This window comes from Helianthus annuus, chromosome 4 (genome assembly GCF_002127325.2).
Source record: "Helianthus annuus cultivar XRQ/B chromosome 4, HanXRQr2.0-SUNRISE, whole genome shotgun sequence".
Classification (NCBI taxonomy): Eukaryota; Viridiplantae; Streptophyta; class Magnoliopsida; order Asterales; family Asteraceae; genus Helianthus; species Helianthus annuus.
The window spans coordinates 176,305,680-176,321,942 of NC_035436.2; the positions used below are offsets into that span (position 1 = coordinate 176,305,680).

The 16,263-nt window shown below is 37.8% G+C and overlaps 1 protein-coding gene across 1 annotated transcript; it reads left to right on the forward strand.

The window, feature by feature from the left end:
* Window positions 1-12,330: 12,330 nt before the first annotated feature.
* LOC110933738 (zinc finger BED domain-containing protein RICESLEEPER 1-like) lies at window positions 12,331-14,705 on the forward strand. The gene is made up of 5 exons (XM_022176944.1): window positions 12,331-12,730; window positions 12,804-13,721; window positions 13,799-13,866; window positions 13,939-14,583; window positions 14,670-14,705. The coding sequence occupies exons 1-5, from the start codon at window positions 12,331-12,333 to the stop codon at window positions 14,703-14,705; spliced, it is 2,067 nt and encodes a 688-aa protein (XP_022032636.1).
* The last annotated feature ends 1,558 nt before the right edge of the window (window positions 14,706-16,263 follow it).

The following is a 16,263-nucleotide window of genomic DNA, read 5'->3' on the forward strand; positions in this document are numbered from 1 at the left end:
TGTTTTTCCGGTTCTGTGCGGTTTTTAGCCAGGCCGGTGTGTTTTTATAAAAGTTATCTTTCAAAAAAAAAAAATCTACTGGTATATGAAGTACACATAAATGAAACAAAATGCACTTAAAAATACTACCAACCAGGTTATTAATTACCAGATTTAGCAACAAATATAATAACTAATGATTGGCACATAAAGTTTTAGAACTGTATTTTTTAGAGGAATTCGTGTTATAAACAATAGAAACACATAAAAAAAAACATATTCCTTTTGTTAGGGTATACGGGGCGCAATCGGGGAGGGAAGCGGTGAACCATTTCCCCGATCGGGAACACCGCCGCCATCCCCGCGGGGTCCCGAATCGGGGGTGAAGATGGGTGTGAGGTTACCGACGGAGAGAGGGGAAAGGTGGTGGGGCCAGCTTTGTTTCAACCAATCAGGTATTTTCTTTTCTTTTTTTTTTTTTTTTTTTAAAAAAAAACCCAATTCACCTAATAGGGGAGTGGCGCCATCAAATGGGGGTGTTAGGGGAGTTTAAGAGGGGAGTTGATGTGGCACACGGGGATTGGTTTGGCGTAAGAGAGTGCACTCACCTATTAGGTGTGCACCCCCTTCACCCTTATATTTATAAGCTAGGTGTTTGGTGGGTCCTACGGAAATAAGTGGTAGGAATACCATTTTTTTGGATCTAGTAATAAGTCAAATTTAATTGGTTGGCGTTTGGTCCCCACTTATCATATCGTTATTGAAGTCCGCGTCAAAAAAATGAAATAATCGAAAAATATTATTCATATATTAATGCCTAATTTTTATTCTAAGTTTTCCAAAATATATTTACTGTGTTATATTAAATTTTGTGTTATGTAATAACCAACAAAAGCATACATGTACAAAAAGATTAAAACAGATATAGATTATATAATAAGAGGACCCGGGGCGGTGCGTTATGGCAAGGCCATAACGCGTTAAACAACCACGGCACACCGCCGCCGGTACATCGATAACGCGTGTTTCTTTTAACGCGTGCTGGCCATAACGCGTTGAAAAGTAGCCGTTGAAACATTCGACCGTTGATGAACGGTAACTTAAATAAAAACAAAAAAAAAATCCACTTTATTTATATATATATATATATATATATCCACATTTAACCATTTTTTCACACACCAAACTCTATCTTTTAACCATTTTAAACCCATTTCACCCAATTTTTTATATCTTTCTCAAATGGAATTCCCTACCGATTCGACGTTTCCGATGTCTAGCGATACCGATACCGAGTCGTCTTCCGACAACGACACGCTAAACTATTTTGTGTCGGTGTATAACGAGCTTGATGCCGAGTCGTCCCGCCCAAAGAAGAAGATGGTCGGCCGTGATCGTATACGTGCCAACGAAGTTTTGATGAACGATTATTTTGTGGAAAACCCGCTATACAATTCCGAAACGTTTAGAGATCGTTTTCGTTTACCCAAAGAATTATTTTTAAAGATTGTTGGAGACATCGAGGCAAGCGAGGGATGGTTTCAAGAAGGTTACGATGCGAGGGGCAAACCAAGTTTCACGCCGATTCAAAAATGCACGTCCGCCATTCGCCAACTAGCGACAGGTAACCCACCCGATCAATATGATGAATACCTAGCTATGTCTGAAAGAACTTCACGTGAGTGTTTGCAATTTTTTTGCAATGCGGTCATTAAGTTGTATTCTAACGAGTTTTTACGTAAACCGACGAGCCACGACATCTCACGTATTTATGCCGCACACGAGGCTAGATGGCATTTTCCCGGGATGCTCGGTAGCATCGATTGTACACATATCGAGTGGAAAAATTGTCCAAGAGAGTTGCGAGGGGCGTATGTGAGGGGAGACATCAAAAGACCAACCATCATACTAGAAGCGGTGGCGTCGAATGATTTATGGATTTGGCATTCGTATTTCGGTGTCCCAGGTTCAAACAACGACATCAATGTGTTGCACACGTCGCCGTTGTTCCAAAGCGTAACGGATGGTACCGCACCTTCCTCTCCTTTCTATGTGAACGGTCGACATTACAGACGAGGCTTTTATCTTGTCGATGGTATCTACCCGTCTTGGTCTGTTTTTGTGAAAGCTCCCTCATTTCCCGTCGAGGCTAAAGAAAAGGCGTTCAAAAAATTGCAAGAATCGGCAAGAAAAGATGTTGAGAGGGCGTTTGGTGTTTTAAAGGGTAGATGGGGTATACTACACCGACCGGTTCGTTCGATGACCAAGAAAGCAATACATAGCATAGTGTATGCGTGTATCATATTGCACAATATGTTGATCAAACACGACGGACGTGCAATATCCCCGGATTGGGTACCGGATCCTCCTACACAAGTTCAAGTTCCACAAGATATCAATTTACAATTGCGTAACGAAGAAACTCACTTTCGGTTGAGATACGATTTAATCGAACTAGTAGGTTCTCTAGGTTTGGAGTTTCCGGATTCGGACGAGGAGTAGGTTTTTTTTTTTTTTTTTTTTTTTTTTTTAAATTGTATGTTCCTTGTATGTTAAATTGAACTAGTATGTTTTAAAATTAATGAAATTTTTAATTTTAGTGTTTTATTGTTAATTTCTAATTTAAAAATAAAAGTTAAAAAAATTGGGAGGGAGTGATAGAATTCCATCACTAGTGATTCCACCCCTCCTACATTTCTATCACTAGTGATGGAAATTGGATTGATGACATGGCATTAGTTGATTGGATAGTGGGAGTGATGGAATCCATCACTAGTGATTCCACCCCTAGTCCCCTAATAACATTTGTTTTTTAACTAAAAAATAGAGAATTAAAAAGAGTTATCAAGAAAATACATTTACTATTTACTGTGTTATATTTTAACTACGATTTGGCACATTTGAAAGGCACGGAATGAGAAGACTTTCAACAATAAATTTATACCAACTAGTAGAACCGTGGAAGAAATAAAGATGAACTCGTATTTATGGTTAACAATTAGATCGAGTTTGAGCAATATAGTTTGGGATAGATAGTGTGATATTAACTTAAGAGATGTAACTTTGTAATTGTTCCTTTTGCCTTAGGTTTTACAGCTACTTGTTGGCCCGCTGCTACTTTAATAAATAGTTCTGCCGTTCAAAAAAAAAAAAAAATACATTTACTTGGGTTGTTTTGTAACTTGTAGGTATCTGTTATGGATCAGTTCAGATCCATATTGTTCTTAAATTTAAAACTGAGGTTAAGTTTTGGTAAAAAATAAATAAATTTATAATTGGTGTTTCATTAATGCAGATATTCATAACCAATCAGTTTTTGTAATAAATGGTTCATATTTTTCAGCTATATGCCAATGTGCTTTGGCTACAAGAGAATGTGGTGATTTTTTTCTTTTTCATTAGGTTATCTGATTATTCTTGGAGTGAGTCAATTCAATCTCATTTTAGTTGATAAATACAATCACTTCTGGGCAAAATATAGAAATACCAAGCTCGTTAATTTTATAAATGCGAATTAGACAGGTGATGTGTTCTTTTAATTAAAAGCATTTCAGACTAAATGACTGTATTTATAAAAGTAAAAATATAAGATCTGTTGTCGGTTAAGAAAAATTTACATGTATACGTATAACGAGACGATATAACTTTACATGTGTAAGCATAACCGAACCATCAAAAGCAGGTTAGATTTAAACCAACGACTTCACTTAGTATGGCAAGAACATTAGTCGTTGAGATAAGCAAGCACGTATATAAGGATGTCATTTAATTTTGTTTGTACATAATTTGCTTTAGAGAAAAACAAAATACCCATTTAATACCCACCCATATATGTACAATTCTGTAAACATTAGTATTGTAATGTTTTCCGTTTACACAAATATAAGATCACCCGTAGTGGGGCTTGATTTTTAAAAAAAATTGAAAAATAACGCCCCAAAACGCCCCCCCCATCCACTACACTAGGCGTTATAATAAAAAAAATTTTCAAAAAATGACCTTTGGCGTTATAATGAAAACGCTGCATGCATCCAATGGTTGCTTTTTCCATGTTTGACTAGCCAATAGCATTTAGGTTGCTTTTTCTTTTTCTTTTTTTTTTTTAATAATTGGAAGGGACGTTATTTGGGCATTATCTCCACTACACCACTTTATGCTATAATGCCCCATGCTGACTGGGTTGCCACGTGTCGGATAATGCCCTATGCTGGAGGCATTATAACAAGTTACCACTACACATGGTCTAAGTATGATATATCTTGATGATTTTAGTGTTAGGTCATTTTAGGCAATTGTGAATTCATTTAAAATCAATAAGAATTAGAATATAGATTGTACTTAATAGCCTCAATAGTTTAAATGAGCGAAATTGAAAACAAAAAGTTATGACGGTTATATAACCACCAAACAATAGTTATGGTTATAACCACCAAAGATAGTTATGGTTATATAACCACTAACAGTAGCTATGGCAATTGTAACCGCCAACCGTTTTGACCCCAATATAAAGAATCATTTTGGTATGATTTAGGGAATCTATTCTCATGATTTCTTATGCCAATTTTACAGAATTTACACACTCGTTCTTGAACCCTTGTCTTATCAGATTACGTATTTTGAGGTACCACGAAAATAAACTTAATCTGAAGGCGAAGAACACACGATTCAAAGGATTATCCAGGAAACTCCAAATTAGAAAATTCAATAAAGTTTAAGATTATATGTAAGCATGGCGACTAGTTAATCCATAAGGATTATGACTAGCAAATTTTCCAAGTTAGAGAAACTTGAAGGACAAGATTCCAGAAGATGGCAGGAAAAGACGCATTTCCTCTTACAACCCTCAACTCACACCAATACCCGACGAAATTGTGGAAGATGAAACCTTGGAACAAACCAGGAGACAGTCGAAGTGGGAGAATGATGATTACATATGTCATGGTCAGATTCTGAATTTCCCTCTTGACATTTTATAAAAATGTTAAATCTACAAAAGATCGGTGGTATTTTCTTGAAACCTTGGAACAAATTTAGCCCTTAATGTGTAACAATCATTTAATCATTAACTAACAAAAAACATTTAGGCCTAAAAATTTCAAGCCCAAAAGGCGGAACCAAAAAAACTGAAACTGAATTGAACTAATCTTGAAAACCGAAAAAATTGAAATCAGATGGTTTTCAAAACTCAGTTTTTGGTTTATACCAAAAATCGACCCATGCACACCCACTAACAAATAAAGGTGGTCCAAAAATATCAAAATAGTAATAGAAAGGGACAAATAGTTGTTTTCTAACAGTCAAAACCGGTTTCAAACCATTACCCAGATAACTGGCTAGTGACCCAAAATGCATAGTCGATTCCAAATGAGCGGTTAGGTTTGGTTCAGTTCAAGGGGTTCATAATTGGGTCCGGTTCACAAACTGGTTTTTTCTCCAACTCCAGTTCCACACATGAGGTGAGGTAGAGCGTGTGGCTGGGTGGATGATCGAGTATTGTTTGTTTAGTTTTATCACTAGTTTGTTTTGTATTTGGTCGGTTGAAGGTGTGAGTAGGGGTGGGGTCTTGTTTTGTATGGTTCTTATGTTTCAAAGAGATGGATCCATGCATGTCAATAATTTTCAATTTCTATGGAACATGTGTCACCACATACAATGGGTATCCATTTCGTACTTCCATAATTGAGTTATATCAAGCATGCACAAGCGAAGAAGACAAGTATACCAAGACAAATTATCAAATATAATTGTGAATATGCTCTACTTAGGTGTCACCTGTGTACGATTACAAATATATAAGAACAACAATGTATTTTGATATGTGTCCATTTAAAATACGTGTAAGTCATCGTTTCTTTGAGTTAAAAATACAACTATTTTGATCATTGACCAAAACCTATTACATAATGGTAATAGTATCAAGGGAATGATTATGTACAAGCATTTCAATTCGTACTAAATGTAGGAAACCTTCAAACACAAGATTATTATAAGAAGATCTAATATTATTGACTAAAAACTCATTTCTTTCACGATTTTCAAATAACTATAACTTTTTTCATACCATAATATTTAAAAAAAAATACATTGTATTAACGAGAATTTTATTTTCTTTAATTTGAGTAGGTTGTTACTATTGTTTTCACGATTTTCACACACTTTATCGCATCGCAACTCGAACCGCAACTATTGGTATTGTTTATGTGTGTGTGTTATTATGTGCCTTACTTGTGTGTAACTTATGTATGTTTTTGAGGTGTTATTTGTGAACGCAATCGCAACTCTATCGCAACGTAATCTTATCGCAAACCCGAAACGCAAACTTATTTTAGACCTTGTTAGGAGTTATGTTATTTGTGTAACTAATGTGTAATACTATCGCGTCGCTTACTCGCAACTCGCTTAAACGCAACGCAACGCTCAACGCACGAAACAAAAGTCGGAAAACTGACTCACACGCTTCGTCCGATCGAACGACCATTCGATCGAATGGACATCCGACCGGATGGCCATCCGATCGAACAGCCGTCCGACCCACTTAACCCTATACCGCCTTTCACCCTTTCACCTATAAATACCCCTCCTGTCACATCAACTGTTCATTGATGTGACATCTTCGTTCAGCCCACGCACTCTCAAGCTCTTTTCTCGCGATTCCTCGCGATTCTTGTAAGTTTTATTCCCAAATCTTGTACTTCCATCTTCATTACATACTTTCTCATCATCTTCTCCATCGAATCACTACTTTTCACCATGAAATCACCTGATTTGGGCTGTTCCAGGGTGACGTCACCTCGGGTTCTTATGAACACTAAAGTGTGACCTCATCTCACCAAGAACAGTTCGGATCTAACCGATTTCTACATGTTTTTACACTGATTTCGACTAGATCTAAACATTTTCAAACTGTTTTCAATCTTTTCTTGAACATTCTTCCCTTTTTTACTCAAAACCGTTAGAATCTGGACTCGTTCAGGCTCTCTACCCATTCTCCATTAGAGAACCGGTCTGAGAACGGATTTCCATCGGAGAAGACGACTGATTCACGGGTTGAACATGAAACTTCATCTTGAACAGTTGAGTCTGATCGAACGGGGTGATTCGCATCCGATCGACTGAGCTGGACTTGATACGGTTTCCGTTGTTTGACACGTCGTCATGCCGTCTCGGTTAAACCGCGAAACTTTTAACTTAGAAAATTTTACCAAGTTTTCAAAACAAATGGTTGCTCGATCGAATAGCCATCCGATCAGTCGACCATCCGATCAAATGACTATTCGACCAGGTGACTTGCCTTATAAATTCCATACTTAGTCAATTTGCAGAACTTCAAAGAATATCACGTTTCCAATCGAATAGTCATCCGATTGGATGACCATCCGATCGAACGACTATCTGACCAGAAGACTTAATTCTTTGTAAAGTTTCACACATAAACGATTTGCTCAAAACTTCAACTTTTCAATCGAATAGCCATCCGATCGAACGGCCATCCGTCCGGATGACCATCCGATCGAATGACATTATTTATACTTCAACGAAAACTTCAAATGTTCCAAACCTTTTTACAAATACACTCCTTCAGCCGAATGACCAACCGACCGAATGGTCATCCGTCCGGACGGTCATCCGATCGGTTTAGCATCGGATCACTCCTCTCACTTGACGCACTGTTACGCACTATTCAACGCTTACTCTATCGTTCTGTGATCAGGCTAATCTCCCACGCGCTCCCTTCAATCCAAGATCGTGTTTATTTACTAAACACAAACAGTGAGTATACTCGATCCTTTTTTGCTTAACGCACTTTTGGGTGTTACATACGTTACCTATATCAAATCACATCGACACACAACGCAAACACTTTTATACGCTATCCGTTCTCTTATGTTATACGTGTTTTCAATGAATGCTTGTATGCTATGTTTACATAGTTATTGTTCCCTGACACCTTAGCAACGATTGTACTATAGTTTGGACTCTGCACCTGTCGTGGACAGGGGTTGTTAAGGGTTTTATTTCACATGGTCACGGTGGTGATAATGTATTACGCATTCTACAACTCGCAATCATGTCAGTTGCATAGTTCATGGTCGATAGCTTACTTGCTTCACATTACGTAACATGTTGGTTATGCGTTAATCACTTTCGCTATACTATATGCTATTAAACTTATATGCTCACCTTTACACTATGTGTATTGACTTTATCTTAACGTATGTGACAAGTGTTTAGTATGCTTTGCTTGCTGTGATGAATCGAGTTAGGTGGTTTAGAAACCCACAAATAAACTATGAGTTATCAGAACAATTATTTGTCTTTGAGAACAATGTCTGTAATAACTATTTATGCTTTATATGTTTATGGTATGGGACGTGAAAGTTAAATATATTGTTACTAATAGTGTTATGGATTCTCTTGGATAATCTATTTCGCTCAGTGCCTCACCCCGATGTTTCCGCCACCGGTTGGGGTGTGACAGATTGGTATCAGAGCCATAACTATAGGGAATTAGGCAAGACTCGACCTAGTCCGGTTCGATGTCTTAGAAATGACCTAGTCTATAGTCTAAGTACCAACAGACCGCCTTGTGCATGCCCAGTATGGGTTCTACACAAGCCTATTTCCGTTACTATTGGACTCGATCCTGCGCGAACACCGCATACTACACCTTAGCGTAAGCCAGCCTTTCTTAAGCCTGGAGCACTACATAGCCTTTCCTAAGGCTAGAGACACACACGATTTTTGAAAACACTCGCAAACGCAATCGAGTGATTTGGTCGAGATTAGGTGTGAAAACCGTAAACTCTCGACAAAATCGCTTGCTCGACGCACATTTTTACTATAAACACGAGAATTTGCGTTGAGTCAGGAGTGAAATCCATATCTCGACAAAATTCTCCATCTCTCTCTTGTGGTCTTATCACACAACCAGGAATGAAGTGGTTAAGTTATGGGTGAAACCCGCATCTTAATGACTTGTTCCGCTCTATATTATGGTTTTACAAAACTCTCACCAAAGTCTCAGTGGATTCCAACGACTCAGTTCACGTAGTAACCGAAAGGATGCGTGACGTTCACCGTATGTCGGTGAGAGAGCACAATTTATTAGGCCAAAGCGTGTGCTCGAAGTCCTTGAGAATAGTCGAATCACTTTGGACAGTCGACGTCTCAACACCCAGACACTCTGTTTCGATTCTGAGCTCACAGGCATTGACTCTGTGAATTGTCGATTTTTATGTGCTTTATGTGGTTTTTATATGTTTATATGTTTTGGTTTTTGGAGACTTATTCGCTTTTCGCTCACTGCTCTGTCAAACGCACCCGACTCGCACTGCACACATATCTCAACACGCTAACAAATCGCAGCTAATCTATGAACCCTCGCATGCGATGTTACTCGCTTATGCTACTCGCTACTCGCACTCGCTACTTCCGTACGCGCTTGCGAAACTTGAATGATAGGTTAATACGTGCAAAATATATAGGTGAATACGTGCAAAATATAGTTGAATATGTGCTTCTATGCTTCTGTGCTTACGTGCTTATGTGCCTACGTGATTTATGTGCCTATGTTATTATATGCCTATGTGTGAACGTGTTCCTAATGCTTCATCTAGTAATACTAAGTATGTATGTATGTATGTATGTATGTATGTATGTATGTATGTATGTATGTATGTATGTATGTATGTATGTATGTATGTATGTATGTATGTATGTATGAAGAGATTCGATTACATCGCGTCTGAATCCTATGACGATGTCTGTTGCAAACAATGTCGTCATTTGGTTCGCACACTTCTCGCGCTACTGCCGCAACCACGCTGACAATCGCACCGCCTCTCTAGTCGCCAAGGAAATGGCTAAGGTCATTCCCCAAATTATCAGCGAAATCAACGAAGTGAAGAGAAACTCCTCTGTTAATTCAAAGTGCGACTCGCCCAGAGCTTCTTTTAGCTTCAAGCAATTCAAGGCCTGTGGCCCTAAGGACTTCACTGGTGAAGACAGGCCCAGCGCCATGTTTCAGTGGTTCGACTCGATTGAAGTCACTCTTCTTCAAAGCGGGTGTCCAGAGAACCTCCGCACTGTTAACGCAACTGGCGTTTTTCAGTCCAGGGCTCTGGACTGGTGGACCGCCGAACGAAACAGGCGAGGTAACGACGCAGCCTATGGACTTTCTTGGGAGGAATTGAAGGAAATCATGATGAAATAATTTTGTCCCCCACATGAGCTCTAGAAGCTAGAGAACAAGTTTTGGAATACCAAGCAAGAAGGTGGCGACAATGTTGGTCTTATGCTCGCTTTAAGCAGCTTAGTATCATCTATCCTGGACAAGTCTCAACTCCCGACATCATAAGCAAGAAATACATTCGCGCTCTACCTGATTGTGTTGTCGGTTTTGTTCAAGCAGCCAAGACTACTACCATCGAGGAGACCTTCCAACTCGCCGCTGAGATTAATGATAAGCGAGTTTTGGCTGGTTACTTCAAGAACACCACCAAAAGTCTCCATCAAGTCACCGCTACTCCCGCTCCCGAAACCGCCGCATCTCAAGGATTGAACTCGTCACGCCGCAAGCGCAAGAACAACAACAACAACAAGAACTGTGCTGTCACCGCCACTCCTCTCAATGCTGTTCCTGCCCAACCTCAGAACCAGAACCGCCAAGTAGCAGCACCTATGACCAACGCACCACCGACTAAGCGGGCGTATACCGGTACATACCCTCTGTGCCCTACTTGTACTTACCATCACCCAATTGGGATCGCTTGCCGTTTCTGTGTCCACTACAACCTCTACGGACACTTTACTGCGAACTATCGCATTGGTCCTCGTCAGCAAGCTCAAGCTCAAGCTCCTCCAGCACTGCCAGCTCCTCTTCCCACTCCTCAGGGTAATCAAAGCAGCTCCTGCTCCCGTTGCTCATACACGAGCCTGCTTCGCATGTGGTGATCCTAACCACTTCGTAAACGTCTGCCCAAACCAAGTGGTGAAGCAAGAGCCACAGCAGCAACCAACGCAGCAACAACATCAACAGCAGCAGCCGCAGCAGTAGCTAGTAGGCCTGTAAATGAACCAAACGTTCATGAACAGTTCATGAACATGTTCGGCGGGAAGTTCGTTTATGTTCGTTCATTTAATAAATGAACGGACATGAACAAAAATATTTGTTCGTTTAACTAAACGAACAAACATGAACACATGCTTTGTTCGTTCATTTATGTTCATGAACGTTCGTTTATGTTCGTTCATATATGTTCGTTTATGTTCGTTTATGTTCGTTTGTGTTCGTTTGTGTTCGTTTATGTTCGTTTGTTCGTGTTCGTTCTTTTAAATATCAAACAAAATTTCAAATATATATTCGATTTAAAAACCCAAATATATTTTTTTTTACTTTTTTAAAATAGTTAAGTATATAAATATAAATATATAGTAGTCCAAATTTTAAGAAAGCAATCACCTATATTACCATTTATATGAAATAAAACCTAGAAATTTTAGGATATAGTTTTCTAAACGTACGCAAACTATTCTTTTTTTCTTTCATCATTAGTCGCATACGGCACAACCCCACAAACTCTTCTCTCTTCTTTTCTTCATCGACTGTTAAGAGGTATGTTCTCATATCATATATGTAGATATATGTAAGTTCCTACATATGCATGTATGTAAATTAACAAAAGTCAAAGCACTTAATCTCATCTTGAAATCTCATTCGTGGAGCCAGAATATGAAATTGGAATTAAATGGAAATTTGTGGGCTGCAATATTAATGATGATATTTTGGCCAATTGATTTTATAAGAATCTTGAAGATGAGATGTTATTGGGCTAATTATAGTTGATGCACTATATAGAAATATAGTAGATGTATATAACTTAAAAGAGCTTAGAAGTTGTAAGCAATAGCCACATTAGCTTTCTCTTGTGTAGGAATACTCCTATGTATAAATGAGACTAGCCAACCTGTAGATCGTTATTCATTAAACAATTAAGTTAGGTTTGATTTTTTACAATATGTTAAAGAGCAATTTTATATGAACCGAGCTCAAGTATATTTTAAAGTGAGATCGACTCGGCTTATATTTTACATCCATAGACGTGTTTACGGTAATTTGTAAGAAATACCAATATTTTTTTTTGTGGAATGTTACCCATTGTTTTTTAGCATTTGATGGAATGTTAGCCATTATTTTAGCATTTTTCAATTTGTATTGTTTTACCTGTTTCATGTTTTTACTAGTTCTAGTGTATCGCAAATGATATCATAAATACCAATTCTACACGATAATCGGAATGTGAAAGTATTTTGACCATTAAGTGTTTTTCCTGTTAGGTTATCAATAGAGAAATGTCTCTACCCCGTTCAAATGATACGGAATTTCAAGCAAGCGCAGATACTTCAACTCCGGAAAAGGCGCCTAATAGCGATGATGTTATTGTAGTTAACGATGAAGAAGAAAATCTCAATGATGAAGAAAATAATGATGAAGTAAATAATGATGAAGACAATGCCCATTACACTAAAAAGAAAAGAAAGAAGACATCAACTGCTTGGGTTCATTTTCGCACAATAACTAATGCTGATCAAAATGAAGTCCATCAATGTATACACTGTGGTGAGAAATTTAACAAGTTTAAGGATGGAACAACCACACCATTAAATAGACATATAAAAAAGTATTGCCCGAAAGTAAAAGCCGCAAGCAAAGGACAAATGAAGTTGAATATTTCTTCTGGAAAAGCATCAGGTTCCTTCTTAATATTTTATATGAATTTTTTTTCTTACTTAGTGATATTAATAATTTTCTTGAATAACATCAGGTTCTTCATCAATAGTGAAAAACTGGAAGTTTAGCAATGTGAGGATGAGGGAGGTTATTTCTCATATGATCATGGTGCATGAATTGCCATTTAATTTTGTTGAGTATGAGTTGTTCAATGTGATGATGAAGGAAGCCAATCCGGAATTTGAGAAGATCTCTCGTGCATCAGTTCGACAAGATTGTGTTTCTAGTTACAAACTTGGAAAGAAAAGAATTCAAAAAATGTTGAATACTGTTAATCGTGTGAGCATCACAACTGACATGTGGACATCCGTTCAAAATATCCATTACATGGTAGTTACATGCCACTTTGTAGACTCGGATTTTGATATTCACAAATGCATATTGAGTTTTGTAGACGTGCCTCCGCCATATTCTGGAGTTCATATCTATGATTGCTTGTTCAAGTGTTTAAAAGATTGGAATATTGAGATGAAGGTGGCTACTTTGACTGTGGACAATGCTAAAACTAATGATGTGGTGGCTAGAAAGTTGATGGATAATTTAAATCTACAAAAAAAACTTCCTCTTGATGGAAAGTTGTTTCATGTGCGATGTTGTGCGCATATTCTTAACTTGTTGGTTCAAGATGGTCTATCAGAAATTCAAGATATAATTCACAATGTTCGTGAGAGTGTGAAACATGTGGGTGCTTCTCCTGGGCGATTACATCTCTTTAGTGAGCTCACTAAACAATTACAATTAAAAAAAAGACATCTTATCTTGGATGTCAGTACTCGGTGGAATGCAACATACGCAATGTTGTCTACGGCTTTGGAGTTTAAAGAAGTTTTTGAGAATTATGCCGATCGAGAAAGTACATACACCAAATTACCAAGTGGTGATGATTGGAAAAAATGTAAAGATGTTTGCTCATTCTTGTCACTTTTCAATGAGGCTACCAAAATAATTTCAGGTATTAGTTTATTCTACTTTATCTCTCGCTATTTGTTATACAATATACTAATAAGTAATTGTTTTTTAATATTGTAGGTTCTGAGTATCCAACTTCTAATTTATTTCTCATTGAGTTATACGTTATAAAAGATGCATTGGATACTGTAGCTTTGGAGGAGAATGATTGCATGCGATCTATGGCATGTAAAATGAAAGAAAAATTTGACAAATATTAGGGCTCTACTAATCTGTTGATTTCTCTGGGTGCTGTTATGGATCCAAGATACAAAATGGAACTAATTAAATTATCTTTCAAGACAATTTATTCTCCGGAGGAGGCTAAAGAAGAAGTACAAGTTGTTAATGACATTTTAGAGGATTTGTTTACTGAGTATATTGAGGCACATAAAGAATCGAATGTTGTTCGAACTGGTGGTGCAACTACTGGGAGTGGAAGCGAGATCAGATCCGGTTCTTCTAAGAGTTCATCAAGCTTCATGACTTCTCGATTTGGTGATGGTTTGAAATCAGGTAGCGCTATGTATGCTCAACATATTAAAAGTCTTGATACTGTTGAACGTGTGAAGTCAGAGTTAGCCACTTATTTAGAGGAAGGAGTGTACATTTGTGAGACGGGTGCAACTTTTGATGTTTTGGGATGGTGGAAAGAGAATAGACTTAAGTATAGAATTTTGTCCAAAATGGCAGCTGATATCCTATCTGTTCCAATAACAACTGTTGCTTCTGAATCGGCTTTCAGCGCTGGTGGGAGGGTTGTTGAGCCACATCGTTCTTGTTTAGGAACAGAGATGGTTGATATGCTTGTTTGTGGAGCTGATTGGTATCGTCATTATTATGGACTACATAAAAAGAAAATCAAGGTAATTTGCTTATTCTTTCAACTATAGTACCATTTTTTTGTTACTATTGTTCTAGAACTAATATATATTTTCATTGTTAATTGTAGGAAAATGACGATATTACATACATTGAGCTTGAATGAAAAATATGATTTGGGTAAAGTATTTTGAATTTTTAATTTTTTACAAATAGTAGGTTTGAACCTCTAATTTTAGCTTATGTATTTTATATATCTTTTATTACAGGTTTAAACATGGATCATGGGTTTTTGGATGAAACATGAATGGTGGCTGGATGAATCATTATAGATTTTTTTTAGTATAATTATGATTAATTTTTGGATGAATTATTTATTTTTGAACCATTATTTAACATGATGGATTTTTGATCTACTAGACTTGTTTGTTTTGGTAGAATCATGATGGATTTATGATGTACTAGACTTGTTCTTTTGTGTTCGTTAGTTTTCATTTATGTTTGCTTTATGTTCGTTTATGTTTGTTCAATCATATTCGTTTATGTTTGTTCGTTTGTGTGTGTTCGTTTGTGTTCGTTTAGCTTTTTAATGAACAAACACGAACAAACACGAACGAACACGAACATTTCCATTTTTTAATGAACGAACATGAACAAAAAAAAAGTGTTCGATTACGTGTTCGTGTTCGTGTTCGGTTAAATTTAAATGAACAAACACGAACACACCGATGTTCGTGTTCGTTCGGTTCGTTTACAGGCCTAGTAGCTAGCACAACAAGCAGCCCGCGGCAGAGCATTCAACATCAATGCCCGCCAGGCTCAGACTGACTACAATGCTGTCAATGGTACGTTTCTTGTCAATGGTATTTATGCTTCGTGTTTATTTGATACTAGAGCTGATAACTGTTTTGTGTCGTTAGAATTCGCAAAACTCCTAAACCATAAACGCGCTAACCTCCCAACAACGTTCGATGTTGAAATTGCCACTGGAAGAACCGTCACCGTTAGTTATGTTCTCCGTGATTGTACTCTTGAACTCAACAATCACGTTTTCCCTATCGACCTTATTCCAATGCAACTCGGTATCTTTGTTATCATAGTAGGCATGGATTTTCTTCGTGAAAATCTTGCTGAAGTCGTTTGCTTTGATAAAATGATTCGTTTCTCCCTCGCGAATGGTAATCAACTCTGTGTCTATGGCGAAGTATCTTCGAAGGATCTCAAACTCATGTCGTGCGTCCAAGCGAGCAAGTATCTCCGCAAGGAATACAAAGCTGTCTTGGCACACATCGTAGTAGCGGAGGAAAAGGAAAATAAGTCAATAGAAAAGGTACTTGTGGTTCGTGATTTTCTTGCTGTTTTTCCTGACGAATTAACTGGTCTACCCCCGAGTCATGATATCGATTTTCGTATCGACCTCATTCCTAGAGCTAACCCTGTTGCTAAAGCTCCTTATCGTCTCGCTCTGTCTGAAATGCACGAACTTTTGAGTCAACTCCAGGAATTGCTTGATAAAGGCTTCATAACGCCCTAGCACATCTCCTTGGGGCGCACCTGTCCTTTTCGTCAAAAAGAAGGATGGATCGTTTTGAATGTGCATCGATTATAGGGAACTCAATAAGCTTACTGTCAAGAATCGCTATCCTTTGCCCTGAACGAACGATCTGTTAATCCAATTGCAAGGCGTTACGTATTTTTCCAAGATTGATCTATGCTCAGGTTAC

Bases quoted from the DNA above. Each gene is read 5' to 3' on its own strand.
- LOC110933738 (XM_022176944.1), top strand. From the start codon at position 12,331: ATGTCTCTACCCCGTTCAAATGATACGGAATTTCAAGCAAGCGCAGAT. The intron at 13,867-13,938 runs GTAGCTTTGGAG...GACAAATATTAG, and splicing joins TAAAAGATGCATTGGATACT to GGCTCTACTAATCTGTTGAT. The intron at 14,584-14,669 runs GTAATTTGCTTA...TGTTAATTGTAG, and splicing joins TACATAAAAAGAAAATCAAG to GAAAATGACGATATTACATA.